The sequence below is a fragment of the Galleria mellonella genome, unplaced genomic scaffold, assembly GCF_026898425.1.
Source record: "Galleria mellonella isolate WM207_F2 unplaced genomic scaffold, CSIRO_AGI_GalMel_v1 utg173, whole genome shotgun sequence".
In the NCBI taxonomy this organism is placed as follows: domain Eukaryota; kingdom Metazoa; phylum Arthropoda; class Insecta; order Lepidoptera; family Pyralidae; genus Galleria; species Galleria mellonella.
Genome location: NW_026442016.1, coordinates 9,189,067 through 9,208,035, shown reverse-complemented (window position 1 = coordinate 9,208,035; position 18,969 = coordinate 9,189,067). Strand labels below are relative to the sequence as shown.

The window sequence follows — 18,969 nt, the reverse complement described above, 5'->3', positions numbered from 1 at the left end:
AAAAAAGGGGTCAATTACTTATCTCATACCTATCTACATGATTATTAATGATGAATTTGAGGTAAACAATTTTTATGACTAGATATCTATTGCAAAACACAGCAATATAGAGTTAACAAAATGCTCTCATAATTAAATAACAATATTTGCTTACATCCCATGGGTAGGTACGATAAGATAAATCATATTTACTCTAAAATACCTAGACAATTATTGCATGTGTCCAAAGATACTATAAATACCATAATGAATAATGATCATCATTCAGTGCTTCCAACTTGAAAACATTGAAAAGTTACTTAAATCAAAATGCGTGCTTCAATTATTTTCTTACTTTTGGCTATGGTAAGTTCTCTGTTATTTACAAATAATCGATTCATATCTTATTCAAATTTGAGAAACGGATTATGACTTTTCATCATCTTTTATTTAATTTTTTTTTTTCTTTATTTTTATATAACGTCATTAGGCTAAAAACGAAATCCTAATAAATAATATTAAAGCCAAAACTATTTTTATAATAAACATCACTCTTCTGTTTTTTTGGTCCTCATGAACCCCATTGCTGAAAATTAATCCACATTGATGAATACTGTAATTTGTATTAAGACTAATTAAAATTGTTATAAGACACATTTAGCCAAAACAGTCCTTTCTACAGCCAACGGTTTCTAAATTAAGGGAGTCGTTTTTAAGGTATTCCCTATCCTGAGGTTTATGACTCAGCAAGACCGGAATCCAGTAGGTTCTGGTTATGGTAAGCTAACTGGCCTAATTTCTTCACCAATGACCACCGATGACCAGCGAAAACTGATAGCATAGATGGGGTGACCATACCATTATAATCCTTGAAAAAAGATCTTTGAGCATCATTTTTCTTTCCTACTCTCCGATAATTTCAATGATAATGTGTCGTCAATGTTTCGTCTAAAGATAATCATCTCAATAGATAAATCTTCATATACTATGATATCAAAAATTTATTTGAAAAATCCACCAAATATTTAATCGATAAAAATGAAAGAAACTCCTTTTTTTTCTTAGGCCGCGACGTCTTTAGCAAATCCAGCTGTTAGTGCTGAAAATCAGTCCATGGCGCGAATGCAGATCCAAACAAACTTTCTCGGAAATACCAAGTAAAACATAATTTATTTTTATACATATTTTAAATTCACTACCGGAGCGCAATTACAAGTAAACTGTACCTGCACACCTGACTTTTATCGTCTAAGTTCCGATCGTGAATATAAAACATAATTCCTCTTAGATTCCTATTTTTTAGAAGTTATAAGTTACACACCTATTTGTAAGTACTATAAGATTGCTTCACACGTTATCAAATATATCTTAACCAACATAAAACTTGTATTTTTTAATACAATTTGGAACGACAAACAAACTGATGGTCCTCTAAATATAAAATGTTAAAACTGATATATATGCATACCATCATGAACTTCGCAGAATACATATTTATATTTGAATATTTATTATTTTGTTTTACGATAATGAATTTGGTAGACTATATTTTAGTAATTTAAATAACTCTCGTGCTGTTTGCTAGTCTGAGTTGACACAAATTTATAATTGTAAAATCAACTTTATTTGTAAGCAACAGTTGAGTTTCTTGCCCATTGTTTTCAGCTGAATATGCACCTCGAATGACGTCCGTGGTATACCTAATGCGTTATTCATCTGTAATCTATTATTGCAGCCCACTGTCTGGATTATACATCTTTCTGGTTGGTCAATCGATTAGTCAATCGACGAATTTAAATATCGTTTGGTATATCTTGGAATCTACCTTCATCCAAATTAATAATACATTATTGTGTCTCACCTTCTAGATTATAAAATTAAGTTACAACCTTTAACGGTTGGTTAGTCTCTTTCTCTTTTTGGTTGGTTAATCCAGATGAACGGATTTGAATATCATTTGATATATCTTGGATTCTACGTTCATCTAGATTTCACGTAGGTACCTACTTACCTGAAAGTATGAAAAATCTTATGTATTTTATTTTTATATCTTAACTAGCTGACCCCGTAAACGTTGTTTTACCACTTATTGCGAAATATAAAAATCGCAATTAAAATACAGGGGTTGATCGTAAAACGATGAAAATTTAAAGTCGTATGTATTTTTCAATGCTAAATCATAATAAAATAAAAATGGAAAAATTTGTCAAAAAAATAAAAACAAAATATTTTGGGGAGAGTCACCCTTATCATTGACGGGTATGAAAAATAGATGTTGACCGATTCTCAGACCTACCGAATATGCACACAAAATTTCATAAAAATCGGTAAAGACGTTTTAGAGGAGTTTGGTAACAAACACCGTGACACGATAATTTTATATATAAGATAATCCATATCTGTAATCTGTAGACAAGTATCATTTACATTGATGTTTTCGAGAGCATCATGAACGTAACATCAAAACAGGTACATAATCAATAATGTCTACACAATAACTTGGAAAAACGAGAAAATTTTCTTTGCGGATAATTTGTGTTCTATTGTACAAAAAAAAAACCAGTTATTTTTATTACAAAACTAAACTACTGAATTGACATTTTTTATATAGGATTTTGGGCCCGACAAGAAACTGTCGTTGGCATATATTTTAGTTCAATTATAATACACACCTGTAATTGTATGCGTGTGCACTTATACATCGTGTACTTCTAAGATTGAGAAAATCAAGGAAAATCGGTCCTCGATATTCTTTTTCTCCATTCCTGTCCTCGATAAATTGTTTTCAACATTCTCTTCTTGTGTTAATCTTCTTGTCACTTACAGAATTTTAGTCGAACAATTGATTACAAATTTACAAAACTCTGCAAAAGATGCTATTGACGCTGTCAAAAAATTCAGAGAAGGTATGTTCGATCAACTGAAAGAACTGCAAGAGAAAGTTACAGCAAATATTCAGAAACTCAAAGACCGAGTTACTCAAGCTATCCAATCGGTGTCCGATAAGTTCTCAAATTCTAGTAGCGCTGTAAAAGCATGTGTGAATGTAAGTTTCTTTAATTATATAGGTAATAATTCTTTTTATCGAGGCAACAGCAACTTAAGTTGTTATTATTATTATTGTACCATGATATAAAAAAAGCAATTGATACAACATTGCAGCATTTGCCTGTTTGCATGTGTTTCTCTACAATACTTTGACTCCCAAATGAATGGACGGGTTTCAATTATATAGAATAGTTTAAAATTGTGTACAGCTAAGTATATATTTTTGTTTTTATACCACTGAAGTGGCAATCAAGCATACGGCCCACCTGATGGTAAATGCTTACCGTAGCCTATGAACGCTTATAATACCTTATCTGGTGTAATTTAAACACATTAAGCAGTTAAATATGAGTATATCACATTTAATTGAAGGTTAAAGCTAGAACACCAGGTCTTTATAAAAAGTCCCTATTCATTATTATTGACTCTACAACTTTCTCAGACGGTCATTAAATTAAACCAATACAAAGACAAAAAATAACATCTCGCATAAATATTCTTTTTACATTGATCCATACAAACGTACATAAAACTAAAATATTCTATTTATCGATGTTCCATAATCATGTATAATATCAAATTACAGTATAAATTTATTTCTATAAATGTTGAAGATATGTAATAATAATAAAATATAATATCAAATATATTTTAGTCTCACAAAGGCGAAACTGAAACCCTATACAACGAAACATTGAAGAGCACTATGACTTGTGCTAATGCACGTATTAAGGAGATCGGCGATCAATTGGATAAACTGAATTTTATAGCTACTAATGCCTCAGAGTTCGCTCACGTTGCTATGGAACGAATGAGGGAATGTATGAACCAGAACCAGGACTCTCCAAATATCCTATCTACTGGCGCATGTCTGGGTAAAGTTGCACTTAAAACCGAGTTAAAGGGAGGTATCTTTTTGGCTCAAAACACATTAACGGTAAGTACCTACTTCTATCCTGTATTCGTAAATCCTAAATATTATATTAAAAATTTTAACCTTAGGAGAGTTCGATCTGTTAGATCGAACTCTAATCGGAAATACTCTAGTACGCAACCATTGAGGCTGTAGGACATGACAATGAACTCCCTGTTGATGGCGAGCCGTACGATGGTAGAAAGTGGCTGTGGGCATCATATTGAACAATTCCTCTGAGCACAATCCATTGTACAAGCGGTAGAACACGCAGAGTGAGGCAAAATCTCTCCTAATACTTAAGGGTTCGATACCGCTTGTAAGCCTGGGATCATCGACAATTCTCATAGCTCGTCGTTGCAACGAGTCGAAAGGTTCAAGCTGGTATTTAGGTGCTCCGGCCCATAAGTGACAGCAATACTCCATGTGGAGTCGGATTTGCGATTTGTAGAGCATTAATCGCTAATCCGGCGTGATGTAAGCACGTTAAAAAAAACAAGTGCTAACGGACTTGACCCTCACACAGCTATATCTTTTATTTTCGTCCACTTTCCGAATAATTCATCTCATATCCATATTACATACGAGTATATGCATGATTAGTTTATCTTATCAGTTAGAGAGTAAACGCTATATCAGAACATGATATGTTTTTAGTACCATTATACAAAAATGCTCTTATTTCAGATAAGCCGTATCAACTTAGCCTTGGCGACACTTCCAGCTGCTCTCGAGGTTTGCGCAGGAACACAGCTGGTGGAGACAGGTCTTGCAACAACCAAGGTTATCATGGACATTGGCAGTTGTTCCGCTTCCTCAGTATTTAATACATTCGTTGATTCCAGTCCTTAATTTTCTAACAATTTTAATAATAAAATATATTTGTTGTTCATAATTTCTTTGTTTTTATTTGTTGATACCTAATAAGACTAATATGCTAAAAGCGATAGAGCTCACCAGAAGGAGACTTTGTATAAAAGTCGTTTACTTAGGCATCTCTGTCCCATTCGTGCTTCTACCGTAAAGCAGTTGTTTGCATGGCTGTTTTTCGGTTTGAAAGGTGGGATATGCCAGTGAATTTACAGGGTACAGAGGAATAACACCTGAGTCCACGGGAATGGCAACGCATGGGGTAAGGGAGGTATCATTGACGAAACAGTATACTCTGTTATGTCCATGGTACTGCTCATGTCTATAGGCGACAGTTACCACTTTCCATCAAGTGGGCCGTTGGCTTGTTCGCCATTCTAAAATGCATAAAAAAAGCGCAATATGACAACATAACATTGAGACAACAACGTCAATAAAATTTTGAGTTTCCAAAGATTGAGACTACATATCAAACATCTACAGTAATAACATAAAGTAATAATACACACAGTTTCATTGTAAATTGCATAATAAGAAATAATCCAGTGCAGACGTTGTCTCGTAATAATAACACTTATTTATTAGTAACATATGATATAAGGAATACTATTACTACTAACTATAAAACAATATCTCTGCAATATCCAACATCTGCAATAGTTGCAACCATTTTTAATGTAACTATGTTGTAGAATCCACTATTTTTTTTTTCAGAAATTCTCGCAGACTTATGGTAAAAATAGTTTCAGCAAATTTATCTTTCCAAAGTCTGATAAACATGTAATAAACTTATAATAAAATCAAGCAATTGATTTTCTTTGCCTACCATGTAATAGACCTGACGCATACCTAGGTAGAAAATAACTAAATAATATTGATACAACACTCGACATAATTCATGTTAAACTACAGCTAGAGCAATGACAGATAATTACAACATAAAACCAATTTAGCTATAATATTGTTCCAGTATATTTTATCTAAGCACTCGAAGTAAATAATCACAAATGTGAAGATATTATATAAAGTAAAATTATTCAATTATCTACCTATTAAATATCACTGTACGTTGGAGTTGTATGCGGAAAGTATAACTTGTAAACTATGAATATTTATTTTTTAATTATCAGTCAACTAATAATAGTCGGATCTCAGGTATGTATTATATATAATTGCACATTACTGAAAATTCATATAGTAAATTCTGGTTTAAATTTTATCTAACTTTTGTGATGCAGTCTACGAGTATCCTATAGATAAAAATAGAGCGGTAAAGATAAAAGTTGCAAGTAATACTAATGCCAATAACTGGATTAATAAGTACTTTTTAACTAAATTCACTTATTAATTTCAAAATGATTTTTTTCATAAGTTTAAACAATATGAATAATATGAATAAACAATTTTCGTTTTATTTCAGAAAAGTGAAAGTAAAGACATAATTGTCGGACATAATAACCAAGATAATAACAAGTTCCTATTAAAGGATGATAGTAGTGAAATTTCGAAGAAATTAAATCATTATGGTCATAATCAAATACGAAGTGCTAGCGATGTATTAAACAGTATAAAAAATAGTATCAAAAACGCTTGGAATTATATTAAAAATATAGCCAATAATACAAAGGAAAAAATAACAAATTTGATACAAAACGTGAAAACTCGTGCCGAAAAAATGAGGATTGAATTTGAAAAACGTTTGAATAAACTTAAAGAGAAGATGACAGATATTATAAAAAAAGTAGTGGGTACAGGAGAACTTGTAAAAATATGTTTACAAGTAAGTTGTTTTCATATTGATGATTAATAAATCATTACAAATTAATAATCATATTATAAAATCCCTTTTCTCATTATTAATGTATAATATTTTATATACATTTTTTTTATTTTTATCAGGATCAAGAAGAAGAAATAGAAATTGTTTTAAAACAAATATTAAAACACGTAACTGAATGCATGTCAAATAGTCTTATTCCAGTTGCATTGTTACAAAATCAAACATCTCTTATACTTGACGAATCAGAATTTGCTAAAGATTTGAAAAAAAATATCGACATATGTATGAAAACGAATGATGTTGATGAAGAGTGTCTTCATGAAGCTAGAAGACATATATTAGACGAAATAAATGACAAGGAAAATGAGATACTAGTAAAAGTAAGTCAATATTTTACCTGATTTCTATCTATACATCTATACATATAAATAAAATTGGAGTGTCTGTTTGTAATATTGAAATAACCGTTTTTTACTAATGTATCTCAATATACACCAAAATAACATTTTTTACAACTTTTGTCTGTCTGTCTGTTTGTTCCGGCTAATCTCTGAAAAGGCTGGACCGATTTTGATGAGACTTTTATTAGCAGGTAGCTGATGTAATAAGGAGTAACTTAGGCTACGTTTATTATTTTAGAAAGATAAAGTAATGTTGCAATGTATAATGCCGTGCGCAACTCACGCGCATGCCACCACTGGGCCGTCACATGTGGACGAAATCGCGGATACACCTATTGTCAATAAAAATATAACTTAATTTGGAATAAGTAAAAAAAAATGAAATTAAGTAGGTATCATAATAAAAAAAAAATTAAAGAATCGACTGTTAGGCGGAACGATGTTCGCCGGGTCAGCTAGTCTATACTAAAATTATAAAGAGGAAAAATTCGAACATCTGTTTGTTAATAAACTTAAAAACAACTCGACCAATTTCAAAAATTCTTTCACTTATAGAAAGCTATATTCTCGGCGAATAACATAAGTTTATATTATATATTATTTTCGAAAATTCTACTCTTTACTAATTGACAAATAAAATACTTAACAGGGAAATCTGCTTTATCTAACTCTATTTAATTTCAGCGATTGATATCGGGAAATACTATCGACGGTGTACTAGATACTATTATCAACTGTTCAATAGAAGGGCTAATAGCAGCATCCAGTAACATTACAATGGAAGCAATTGAAGTAATACAATGTGTTAAGGATCAAAAAACAAATACAACGGTTTAGGATTTAACTATAACTTTAATTCATATTTAAATATACTTTCATTAAATATAAGTAAATTATAAACTATAAACGCTAATGTAATATAATCTCGAATAATTATTTCAATGTTCGGTGATTTATGACATACATTTATAATTTCATTTTCTATTGGATATATTATTTTATATGTATATTAAGTTAAAACCCAGTGACAGTATTCATGAAACCAAATAATTTCACCTGAGAAATGTTTCATATATTATATATGAAATATATAAAAAAAATTATATACTTTTTCTAGACGTTTAGAAGTTACCTCTGTTATTCGGATTTTAACTTATTATTATTTCCTTTCCTTTATATCTTCTATAGTTTATAGACAAAATATCAACTAATAACCTTTTTATTAAAAATATATCAACATTGTTACTGTAAATACTTATACTAATTCAACTAAGTAAAATGAAATTGTATTAACAATTTTATAAATATTAATCAATAAAATTTATATCAATACGTATTCGATGCTTTGTTACTTATTAGGTAGGGATAAAATTTAATAATATGTATGAATTTCAGAAACTTCAATTTCTAATATTTATCGAGGACACATAGCATGTCGACCACCGTCAACTGGTAGTGTAGCTCCTGTTATATCACTAGCAGCATCACTAGCCAAAAATGTAATCACTGATGATACCTCATTAGGGTATCCAGGTCTACACAAAGCATGAGTTTCTTTACATTTCTTCAAGTAAGCTTCATACTCCTGTTCAGTCATACTTCCTTTCAAATGAATCCCCGTAATTATTACACCTGGATTGACAGCGTTGACTCGGACACCCTTTGGCCCTAGCTCAAGAGCAACGCATCTCGTGAACTGGTCTAGGGCAGCTTTAGATACGCAGTAAGCGAGGATGTTTGGAAAGGATCTTAAACCTGATACATTAGATAAATTAACAATATTCCCTTTACTTGCTATGAGATGAGGAGTAGCCAACATCGTCAAGTAATATGGACCTCGCATATTAGTATTCATGATACTATCATATTGTTGTAATGACGTTGTTTCAATTGTACCAGATCCCAAAATACCAGCATTATTAATAAGTACATCAAGTTTGTTGTAGAAATCTATCGTTGCTTTTATTATATTTTCAATATCTTTTTCCTTCGTCATATCAGCTACTACTGTAAGTGGTTTCAGTTTTTTTGGAGAAACTTCCTCGCACTGTTTCGCTACATCATCTAAATTCTGCTTATTTCTGCCTGTTAGAACTAATTTTGCTTCTAATTTTGAGAAATCCAAAGCGGTTTTAGCCCCAATGCCGGAGCTAGCTCCAGTTATAATTACTACCTTGTTCGAGAACATATTTAATCTGGATAACAAAACAATATGAAATTAATTATTATAAAGTTTTCAACATACATATCAACATATTTCAATAGAGGATTTGGTTGAGAATTTGTGAAGCATGATAAATATAGTGAAAGTACGTCACTAACATAATGACAAATCACATTACATATAAACAAACACAACGAATAGTCTTACCTTACAAATTTATATAAGATCTAAATTATTAACCAATGAAAATGACATAAACCAAAATTAACCTATTAAATAAAACTTAAACAACGATGTATTAAAAAAATTATATGTATGTACTCGTATATATATATATTTATAAATTAAGAAAACGAATTCATCGAGGGCACATGGCATGACGGCCACCATCCACAGGTAGTGTTGCCCCCGTAATATTACTTGCTGCGTCGCTGGCCAGAAATACAATAACAGATGCTACTTCCTTGGCTTCGCCCGGTCGTCCCAATGCGTGAGTTTCGGCACATTTCTTTAAAAATGCCTCATATTGTTCCTCATTCATACTCCCCTCTCCCTTTTTATGTATGCCCGTAGTAATTACGCCAGGGTTGACGGCGTTAACTCGAACACCTTTTAATGCTAATTCTAAAGCAACACATCTTGTGAATTGATCTAATGCAGATTTTGACATACAGTAAGCAAGAACATTCGGAAAAGATCTCAACCCAGTTACACTTGATACATTAACAATATTTCCTTTTGTTTCAATAAGATACGGAGTCGCTAACATAGTTAAATAATAAGGTCCACGAACATTCGTGTTCATTACTCTATCATATTGGGCCAAAGAAGTTGTCTCAATGGTACCGGCTTCTAAAATACCTGCATTGTTTACAAGAACATCTAGTTTCTTAAAATGTTTTATAGTTATTTTTATTATATTATCGACATCGTTTTCTTTGTTCATATCAGCGATTATAATTAACGGTTGCAACTGTTTCGGGGAAATTTCCTCACATTGTTTTGCAACCTTGTCCAGGTTGTTTTTGTTTCTGCCAGTCAGAATTAAATTTGCGCCCAATTTAGAAAACTCCAAAGCAGTATCTGCTCCTATACCGGAACTGGCTCCAGTGATAAGCACGACTTTATTCGAAAACATCGTATCTGCGTAACATAATTGGAAAATTTAATCTAAAATTATCGAAATATGATCATGATTTAACGTTAATACATATTTCAAGCTGAAACTAAATTGAGGATTAAATTTGAAACAAGTTCTGAATGAACTTGTAAGGAATATTTTTCTTATAAACAATATAAAATTTGTAATTTCAAAATTCAAACCTTATAAGAACTAAAGATCATGATTTACAACATGATAAATTACCAGTACTAATTGCAATGTAGGCATTATTTTTAGCCTCCAGACATTAAGTATGTTCGTACAAATAATTTTTCATCAACACTCACATAAAGGTTATATTTACTTGAGAAGTTATATATTTTGATTTAGCAAATTTTCGATATGATAAATATTAACATTTAGAATTTTGAACGATCAGAGTGTACTTAGTTCATAAGCACCTACGAATTCATATCGTACTGTACACAAAATTGTACCAGTAGAAGTAGATTATAATAATTATAGGCAAACTTATTAGGTAACTTACTTTTGTAATATTAAAATTAGATCACATTTTTTCTACCGAGTCATAGTGCTCATATTTTTTTTACTTCTATACGAACTAACTTAGAATATGCAGGTACAATAATAAGATCATAGGCCTGCTTTTAGGTACATAAAGTAGGTAGGTACTTATCCCCAATACAAGCATACTCTGATCGTACCAACGGTGCTATTATTTTATACAACATATAATAACGCAAGGCACCAGTGACAGATGACAGATTAAGTGAAAGTTAAAAGCTCAGGCTCAGGTCGTGACGAATTAATCACAACTGTTTCCTGAAAGAACTACACAAAGATCGGTCTGATAAGGTATATTGTACGAAATCTTTTTTAGATTATTTAAATACTTATAATTAAAACCATTCAGTCCATGATCTGTGCATAGTTATTCTTAGGGGTGCTTGTAGTAGGATCGAACCCGCAACCAAGCTGAATAGGTGGCATGTATACCTATGTATTATACTAAGGTTACACACCTTCTATAACAGGGCCTAGGACAGTTAAAAATCTGACATTAAAACTTTTAACTGTCCTAGTCGGATTTACCGGACAAAAATTGTCGTGCCCAAAGCGCTGTTGTTTTTTACACATTAACGCAGTAATAAAATTGAGGCAGAATAGATAGCTACAAAACATTTTTTTTTTAAATTACTTGTCATAATCAGAAATAAAAAAAGGGTACATATAATAGCTACCTCGAGCTACCTCGGTATAAAATTGCCAATTTGGATAAGGCACTAGGGTACGGCAACTATTGCTAAAATCCAAAAAGTGAAAATGTTACCAGTATTTCGTATTTAGTTAAAATGATACCCAACCGTAATAATTACAACTTATTCGTGTATCTAATAAAATTTACATACCTACGATCACTTAACCAAACACCTAACAAAATATCCTGCCAAAATGCTTCTCAAAAATAATAGACGGTCTAGAAAACTTTAATATTATGTAAATAAATAATTGCGTACAGTAAATAATGAAATAAATTAATTTTCCTATTGGTGAAATAACAGAATATATATGTATATATACTAAACACTCCTTAAAATGTTAACAAAAAAAATTTAAAACATGACTACTACTTTTGTACTACACTTTTGTAACCACGTGCACTTGTCTTTAACATTACTCTGTACTTTAACAGCTCCTGTCATATCATGTGACAGCACCAAAGATAGTAAGTTGTTCTTAGTGCTATATTAGAATTAGAAAATTTATTAATAAAACACCTCATTTGATACTTAACAACAAATTTATTTAAACTATCTTCAAGCTATATGCTTAATTTTAATTTATTTCAGGAATTAATATATTGCGATCTAGAAAGAGACAAAAAATAACTGTGTCTCGTTCTCTTTGGACACTTTAATCTTATAATATATTATTGCCCATAATAATTAGTAATAAATGTACATTATAGTAATCTTTTTTACGCAGTGTGGATGAAAAAATAACTTGTTTTAGTAAGGCATTCGTATGAAATCACTATTGATATAATTTAAGGTTTTACTGAACCAAGAACAATAAATTTATAAAAACCTCTGTGTGTTTATCAGTTTATATATAAATGTTACGTAATCTGTCGCACTAACTGATTGTTATGTAGGTGGTAGTAGCTGGATATGACTAGAAAAGTAAAAAAAACACCGGTCAAGAGATAAAATTGTTACTTTTTAAAAATCGATATATAGCGACTTCATTTGCTAAAAGATGGCGTAATATAAATGCATAAAACGCTATTTATTTAAAATTTACTCAAGAGAGTTTGAAACTAACATCAAAACAGCAGACGTTGTTAACGTAGTTAAGTATTTATCTGTTTTTACGAAATCTATTCAAAATACTATTTAACTAAACTCGATAGAAGCTATTACCTTTTAATCAGTTTAATGTTTATTAGTAATTTTATGCGCCAAAATGTACAGACTGTTATTTATTTATTATTTTTAACACCTTTTTATTTTTAATAATATTGACTTTCTTTTGTTTAGACATAAACAGATGCAAAAAAGCTTTTCTAGTCAAATATTTAAACATGTATTAAATAAATGTTTATTAAATTAATCATGGGGACAGCTTTATTAAATAATAATTTAATTTAATAAAGATCATAATTTTAGGTAAACGAGGGATTTTTTTACGTAATCAATAAAAAATAATGAAAATTATTTTACGAGATTTTTTTTATAAATTGACGCATAATTACAACGTTGCCACATTTCGTTAAAGTTATGAACGCTCTTAATAGGTATTCTCTATCTAAGTGAAATGAAAGTGAAAAAGGCCTTTGTAGATATTCAATTTACTTCTTAAATATATGAAATACTTATTCTAGAATCTAAAATTTATTTCAATTGTTTTTACCAAGGTCTTAGGTCTTTACTTCCAGTAATTTATCTATGTCTAATTTATTAATCTGTACTAAATGAATGATTGGAATGATCTGAAATGAAGTGTTCTATGATCTGAATTGAATGAATGGACTTTGCAATTTTGCATGGAATTTTTTTATTTATTTTTACTAATGGAATCGACTATACTATTAAGTTTTAGAAAGTGACGCTAGTAAATAAATAAACTTGATGTTATTGTGATTTCAATTTATGTTTTCATATAAGATTTTAAAAACATGTCGGCACCGTCAACAGCGAAAGAGTCTTTCGATGATTTCTATTCAGAGGTAAGCAAAGAACCATGTCTTGTGTCGACCCTAATTTATTGTATTTCTTTCCGAGTTACATCCAAATAAATTCTTGGACAAATTAAAATGATCTACTATAATTAACTTATAATTTTCGTGCTGATTTAAAAAATTTCAGGTTAAAGAGATCGAGAAGCGTGACTCTGTTTTGACTCCCAAACAACAAATCGATAGACTTCTGCGGCCAGGTTCTACATACTTCAACCTCAACCCATTCGAAGTTCTACAAGTGGAACCAGATTCATCACTTGATGAAATTAAAAAGAAGTATAGACGATTGTCTATTCTTGTTCATCCAGACAAAAATATAGTGAGTTAGTTTTTTTTAAAGCCTTTTTATGTTCCTTGTAGATATTTAAAGCTCAATCTAAAGAATACAGCATATATTAAAATAAAAAAAAAAATCATCATTAGTATTCGAGTAGCAATGTCATTTTTTAACAGAATAAAGTCATTCAGTATGAGCAATAATTTATATAGCAAGATCATGCAGTGAGGGCCACATTTGTTTAGTGTAGACGGTTACGCCCGTCAATGTTTCATTTTTATCCACAGATGGATCCTATCGTGAGACAACTGGACTCCGTGCTCCATAGGTAAGATAAAAAAGTGAAACGAGTGTGAACAGTATAAGAAGTAGACAAAAATAAAGTTACATTCCTTGGTCCAGTTATTTTAGTAAAAAGAAAAATAAACTATTACACATTTATGTTACTCAGATGGATATATACAAACTTTTTACTACTTTCAATTACAGGATGACTCGGAGAGAGCTCAACAGGCCTTTGAAATAGTTAATAGGTCATGGAAAACTTTGGAAAATGATGATACAAGGAAAAAATGTTTGGATATTTATCAAGAAGCTAAAGAAAGGACTGATCATATGGTAAATATTACAATTTGTTAAACATATCACATTAAATTTGAAGGGGGTTGCTATTGTAAATGTTAACTCAGGATATTAAGCAGTGAGAGTTAACAGTTTTTTTTTTTTGTTTTTACTGGTAATTCTTTAAAAATATTACATAATAATAATTTGTGGCACTAGAAATATATAGAAATAAATATAAATTTGTATCTAAGTCCATAAAATTTAAAATAATTTTTATTAGCTATAAATAATATTACAGGTAGGTATTACCTTTGTTTCAACAATTACTCACTAAATTCTCACTCAATATTCAGTGATTATTTGAAATTATGTTGACATTAACTAATGATTTTAGGGGTTTTATGTAAAATATATATCTGTATTCAGTGTATACTGTTAGAAAGTAGGTGCAAAGGTACAACCTACTAAATTGGCTGTGGTTGACAGCCTATACCTAACCTATTGCTATAAATTATTTACATTATAATTTACTATCACTAGAGATATTATAAATTCTTCAATTATATATTTGAAAATTAATACACTGTATTCTTAAAATAAATGTATGTAAACAGTAAAGTATTATAGGATATTATTTGTATATTTTTTTTATATCACTGAGGTGGCAAACAAGCATACGGCTCACCTTGTAAACGGTATCACATGTGAAGTGGTTATTGTAGCCTATGAATGTCTGCAATTCCAAGGGTATTACACTTGCTTTGCCGACTCTGAAGAAACCTCTGTAAATAGATAGATACTCTTTATTGTTTCTTCCAAAAGATTACAATGGTAAACTTACTCTTTACCCCTTTTCAAAGAACCTCATGCTGTAGTTTCTTGGGAAAACCTTGGCTGGGAACTCACTCCATAATCTGATCACTATCTGCAGTGATAATTATTACTTAATATTGAATTTAAAAAAATTGCAGATTGAACAAAAGCGAAAAAAGTTGAAAAAAGAAAGTCGGTTGGCAGAAGGGATTCCAGAGGATGACCCAGCTAAATACAAACATGCAATTTATGTTATGACTATGAAGGTAAGAATTTTTTTACTATTTATTTATAATTATTGATTTTTGCAACATTAACAGCTGGTCTTTTGTCCTAATCTGTGAGTCAAAACTAATGGGCTCAAAAATATTTATACAGCCTGACAGACATAGGCGGGATTTTACTAACATTGCAAACGAGCCGACGGCCCATCTGATGGAAAGTGGTAACCGTTACCTATAGACATGAGCAATACTATGGACATAACATGCATTGCCATTCCTGAGGACTCAGGTGTCTTGTGAATTTTTTTGTATTTTAATTATTTTTTAAATATTTTCCAGTTGTTTGCTGACATGGAAAGAAAACGACAGCACTTAGAAACAAGGGACATGGAGGAGAGAAAGAGAAAACGTGAAGCAGAAATAGAACAAGAAGAACAAATGTCTCTGGAGAAGGAATGGGCTAAGAACTTTGAGGTATGACATTAGTTTTTTTTATTAATGAAAATGTAATGATAATCCTGTATGCACAATTGATTTATGCTGACAGGATACCAGTGAGGGATGATAGGTGAAGATGAAGTGAGGTCAGATGGCCCATGGTAACTAACTTTTAAACTTTGGTGCTGCATGCTTTATGGTTTATAAGAAACAGGAATTAATGTGATCATTTAGATAAACTATGATAATTATGTCGACGTTAGGATCAGGTTACACAGGCTGTGGCACTATGATATCTCCACTTCTGAGAAGTAGAAAACTTTTCTTCTACCCATTTATTGTCTCATATCACACAAATTTTGTCATTATATTGAAGGTTTCTGCACACAACACTATTTCTTTATAAAATGCATTTACCGACTGCACACTATAGCGAGGTAATGTTTTTTGTGTTACCGGCTTACATTAAAATAAGATAATTTCAGATTAAGATAAGGTCATAGTTTATCTAATGATAACGTTAATTCCTGTTTTTTTTTTTTTTTTTTTTTTATAAACAATTGTGATATATTCACCAGAAGTTAACTCACAATGAGGTCAAGTACTAATTGTTCCCTCCTTATGTAGTTGTTAATATTTATATTATGTATCTCAGAGTAAATAATAGGTATTAAGGCACCATGTGATGACAAATTAAGGTTATACAGTGGGTCTGCCCTCAATTTCAACCTCACGGTGTCAAAGAGGTGACAAAAGAAAAATAGCAAAATATAACTACAGTAGAAAAAAAATCTCTAAATACCTATACCAATCTGTGTAGTGCACATACAGGTTATTTCTTCCCACAAGACGAGAGATCTAGTCTCATAAGAGGGACAATAATGAGTTGTTATGGAACCAACTATAACTTGGAATTTGAGTTAAAATATTTGATACTTTTCTCAAGTGAAATTGTCAAACAATTTCATTCAAGAAATCTGATAGTTTCAAATCAAATATTCCTATAAATATATACGAAAACTCATAAATACTGTGCAGAGTAATAATAAATATGCTGTTCCAGGAGTCTCGACAAAACCGCGTGGACAGCTGGAAAACGTTCCAGTCCGGTGGCAGTAAAGAGAAGAAAAAGAAGAAGATAATGGGCTTCAAACCACCAAAACCCAAGCCTGAGAGCAGATAACTCGTGTTCAACAATAATTATTAGTATAGGTACTATAGATAAGAAGTTTCAAATCTATGTTAACTACATTTCAATCTGATATTAGAAATAGGCTTCAGTCATCAATATGTAGGTTTATCTATATTGATAGAGAGCCAAACAATTGTTTTATTTGTTAACGCTTTTCACTATAAAACTAATGATTCATGATACAATGGAAGGAAAGAGAAGAGAAGGGAGTCTATTATTTGTGAATTATAATATAAGCGCATGGCACGAATGAAGGTTATGCTTGACTTTTTATATTTAAACAGTACAAACATTGCATTATATTTAAATTTAATAACTACCGGCTTAAATTGCGTATAATTAAATCGAAAAAGCTCGACTAGTTTTAACGGGTAGTTATTAACATATAAAGTGTGTTTATGAAACTTTTAACAATAAAATATTGCATTCCCTCGCATTAAAATATTATTTTATTTTTTATAATCTCACCAACTTCTGACGCCGCTCTAATTAATGTAGAGCATTAATCAGCTCGTGATCATAATTGGTTTAACTTGGTCAATATGAAGTAATAACCCTAGGTTACTTACCTACTAGATTTAAAATGCAACTCCAAAGTATGTGGTTGGTTTGTTTATTTACCTTGTTTTTGAGAACATTTAGCATTGAGAATTTTGATATGTTGTAATTGAGTGAAAATTGTTTGCGTAAATATTGTATAGTTTGCCACGTGACAAAATGGCTTAGTGCCATTTATCATGCTAGTGTTGAAAGTAGTTATCACAGATTTGATTAAAATTATTCTCATTTTTTTTTTTTAATATTTAGTCTGTACCTTATATACTATCGAACAGTGCGTTGGATAGTTTAGGTTTATTGCATTGTTCAATCTTAGCAAGGGCAAGATAATGTATAATATTTGCATTCAGAATTACTATAAGTAATTCTGTACATAGAAATTTGATTAGTGTGTAACAAACAATAATATTTAAACTTAGTTTTCGCTTTCGCTTTTAATTATCACCAACGTCATTGTAACGACTCAATAACGTCCCGTTACGGGGCATTATTGGGTACATAACATAACTTGTTGTATCATTTCATTTCATTTCATTCATATCAGTTATCCTTTTTTGATATTTCTTTGAAAAATGTTCGATAATGCTGATGCCAATGATTCGATTTCACACTGTACAGATAGGTAGCATGTTCAAATGAAATATGTTAACTGACTATTTTACTGTATATATATGTTCAGCTGCCAAGTTTTTATGCTAAATTACTCCCATAAAAGGATGCTGATGATTTTCATTTCACGTTATAGAAATGTCTAAAAACTTGTACAACTTTATTCGATACCTTACAAGTTGACAGCACACTCACATCAAACTCTATGATTGATTAAAAATGGATTTGTCCAAGTTAATACAATGTGGTTCAATATTATACGATTAATTAGTTATTAAAGTATACAATTATGTAACACTTAGTATATTATTTGCATTACATTTCTTCGAATAGTAGATAATAAAAATATGAATCGCAAGAATATAACTACCAATCACTTGTTGTAAAAGAACAATTTATTATTGCATTCACGCTTATTGATTGCTGTCTCTTCGATTCGAAAATTGTATTTATCTTTTTCTAAAAAAAAGAACATATATTAAAAGAAATTTATAGTGTGAAAATGGCTGAGAATAAAGTAAGTTTCATATATCTAACATGTTTTTTATTGCGATCGTTTCAAATTAATATATATAGGGTCGATCCTATATTTTTGATGGCAATCCCCGATAACGAAAAAAATAAAGATCACTAGGAATGCACGGTGAACCGCAGGTACAGTTTCTTTTAGCTGGGGAGTCTCGCTGTTGTCTTAGTACTTAATGTATTGTTTACTGACGTGTGGCACGTCAGAAATTACCCTAAATCCTGACCATAGGATCAATATATAAAAAAT

The 18,969-nt window shown here is 30.8% G+C and overlaps 5 protein-coding genes across 5 annotated transcripts; 3 read left to right on the top strand and 2 right to left on the bottom strand.

Annotated features, from left to right (window-relative positions):
- The first annotated feature begins 251 nt into the window (after positions 1 to 251).
- LOC113515594 (uncharacterized) lies at positions 252 to 4,835 on the top strand. Its single transcript, XM_052893265.1, has 5 exons — positions 252 to 345; positions 1,045 to 1,136; positions 2,806 to 3,025; positions 3,683 to 3,964; positions 4,628 to 4,835. The coding sequence occupies exons 1-5, from the start codon at positions 310 to 312 to the stop codon at positions 4,790 to 4,792; spliced, it is 795 nt and encodes a 264-aa protein (XP_052749225.1). The 5' UTR covers positions 252 to 309; the 3' UTR covers positions 4,793 to 4,835.
- An 828-nt stretch (positions 4,836 to 5,663) lies between these two features.
- LOC113510504 (uncharacterized) lies at positions 5,664 to 7,828 on the top strand. Its single transcript, XM_052893264.1, has 4 exons — positions 5,664 to 5,965; positions 6,231 to 6,590; positions 6,710 to 6,970; positions 7,676 to 7,828. Exons 1-4 carry the CDS (start codon positions 5,915 to 5,917, stop codon positions 7,826 to 7,828), a joined length of 825 nt encoding a protein of 274 aa, XP_052749224.1. The 5' UTR covers positions 5,664 to 5,914.
- A 289-nt stretch (positions 7,829 to 8,117) lies between these two features.
- On the bottom strand, positions 8,118 to 11,827 carry LOC113515691 (3-oxoacyl-[acyl-carrier-protein] reductase FabG-like). The gene is made up of 2 exons (XM_026899962.3): positions 11,688 to 11,827; positions 8,118 to 9,186 (listed from the first exon to the last, which is right to left on the bottom strand). The coding sequence occupies exon 2, from the start codon at positions 9,177 to 9,179 to the stop codon at positions 8,406 to 8,408; it is 774 nt and encodes a 257-aa protein (XP_026755763.2). The 5' UTR covers positions 9,180 to 9,186; positions 11,688 to 11,827; the 3' UTR covers positions 8,118 to 8,405.
- Positions 9,177 to 11,828, bottom strand: LOC113515690 (3-oxoacyl-[acyl-carrier-protein] reductase FabG-like). The gene is made up of 2 exons (XM_026899959.3): positions 11,688 to 11,828; positions 9,177 to 10,298 (listed from the first exon to the last, which is right to left on the bottom strand). The coding sequence occupies exon 2, from the start codon at positions 10,291 to 10,293 to the stop codon at positions 9,514 to 9,516; it is 780 nt and encodes a 259-aa protein (XP_026755760.1). The 5' UTR covers positions 10,294 to 10,298; positions 11,688 to 11,828; the 3' UTR covers positions 9,177 to 9,513.
- Positions 11,829 to 13,276: 1,448 nt separating this feature from the next.
- On the top strand, positions 13,277 to 18,730 carry LOC113515692 (dnaJ homolog subfamily C member 8). The gene is made up of 6 exons (XM_026899963.3): positions 13,277 to 13,507; positions 13,647 to 13,838; positions 14,286 to 14,414; positions 15,332 to 15,439; positions 15,737 to 15,871; positions 16,899 to 18,730. The coding sequence occupies exons 1-6, from the start codon at positions 13,457 to 13,459 to the stop codon at positions 17,016 to 17,018; spliced, it is 735 nt and encodes a 244-aa protein (XP_026755764.1). The 5' UTR covers positions 13,277 to 13,456; the 3' UTR covers positions 17,019 to 18,730.
- The last annotated feature ends 239 nt before the right edge of the window (positions 18,731 to 18,969 follow it).

Excerpts from the sequence above, each read along its gene's own strand:
- LOC113515691 (XM_026899962.3), bottom strand. The coding sequence starts at position 9,179 with ATGTTCTCGAACAAGGTAGTAATTATAACTGGAGCTAGCTCCGGCATT.
- LOC113515692 (XM_026899963.3), top strand. The coding sequence starts at position 13,457 with ATGTCGGCACCGTCAACAGCGAAAGAGTCTTTCGATGATTTCTATTCA. Across the intron at positions 13,508-13,646 it reads TCGATGATTTCTATTCAGAG|GTTAAAGAGATCGAGAAGCG; the intron begins GTAAGCAAAGAA and ends AAAAAATTTCAG. Across the intron at positions 15,872-16,898 it reads AATGGGCTAAGAACTTTGAG|GAGTCTCGACAAAACCGCGT; the intron begins GTATGACATTAG and ends ATGCTGTTCCAG.
- LOC113515690 (XM_026899959.3), bottom strand. The coding sequence starts at position 10,293 with ATGTTTTCGAATAAAGTCGTGCTTATCACTGGAGCCAGTTCCGGTATA.
- LOC113510504 (XM_052893264.1), top strand. The coding sequence starts at position 5,915 with ATGAATATTTATTTTTTAATTATCAGTCAACTAATAATAGTCGGATCT. Across the intron at positions 5,966-6,230 it reads TAATAATAGTCGGATCTCAG|AAAAGTGAAAGTAAAGACAT; the intron begins GTATGTATTATA and ends GTTTTATTTCAG. Across the intron at positions 6,591-6,709 it reads TTGTAAAAATATGTTTACAA|GATCAAGAAGAAGAAATAGA; the intron begins GTAAGTTGTTTT and ends TATTTTTATCAG.
- LOC113515594 (XM_052893265.1), top strand. The coding sequence starts at position 310 with ATGCGTGCTTCAATTATTTTCTTACTTTTGGCTATG. Across the intron at positions 3,026-3,682 it reads CTGTAAAAGCATGTGTGAAT|TCTCACAAAGGCGAAACTGA; the intron begins GTAAGTTTCTTT and ends AATATATTTTAG. Across the intron at positions 3,965-4,627 it reads TGGCTCAAAACACATTAACG|ATAAGCCGTATCAACTTAGC; the intron begins GTAAGTACCTAC and ends CTCTTATTTCAG.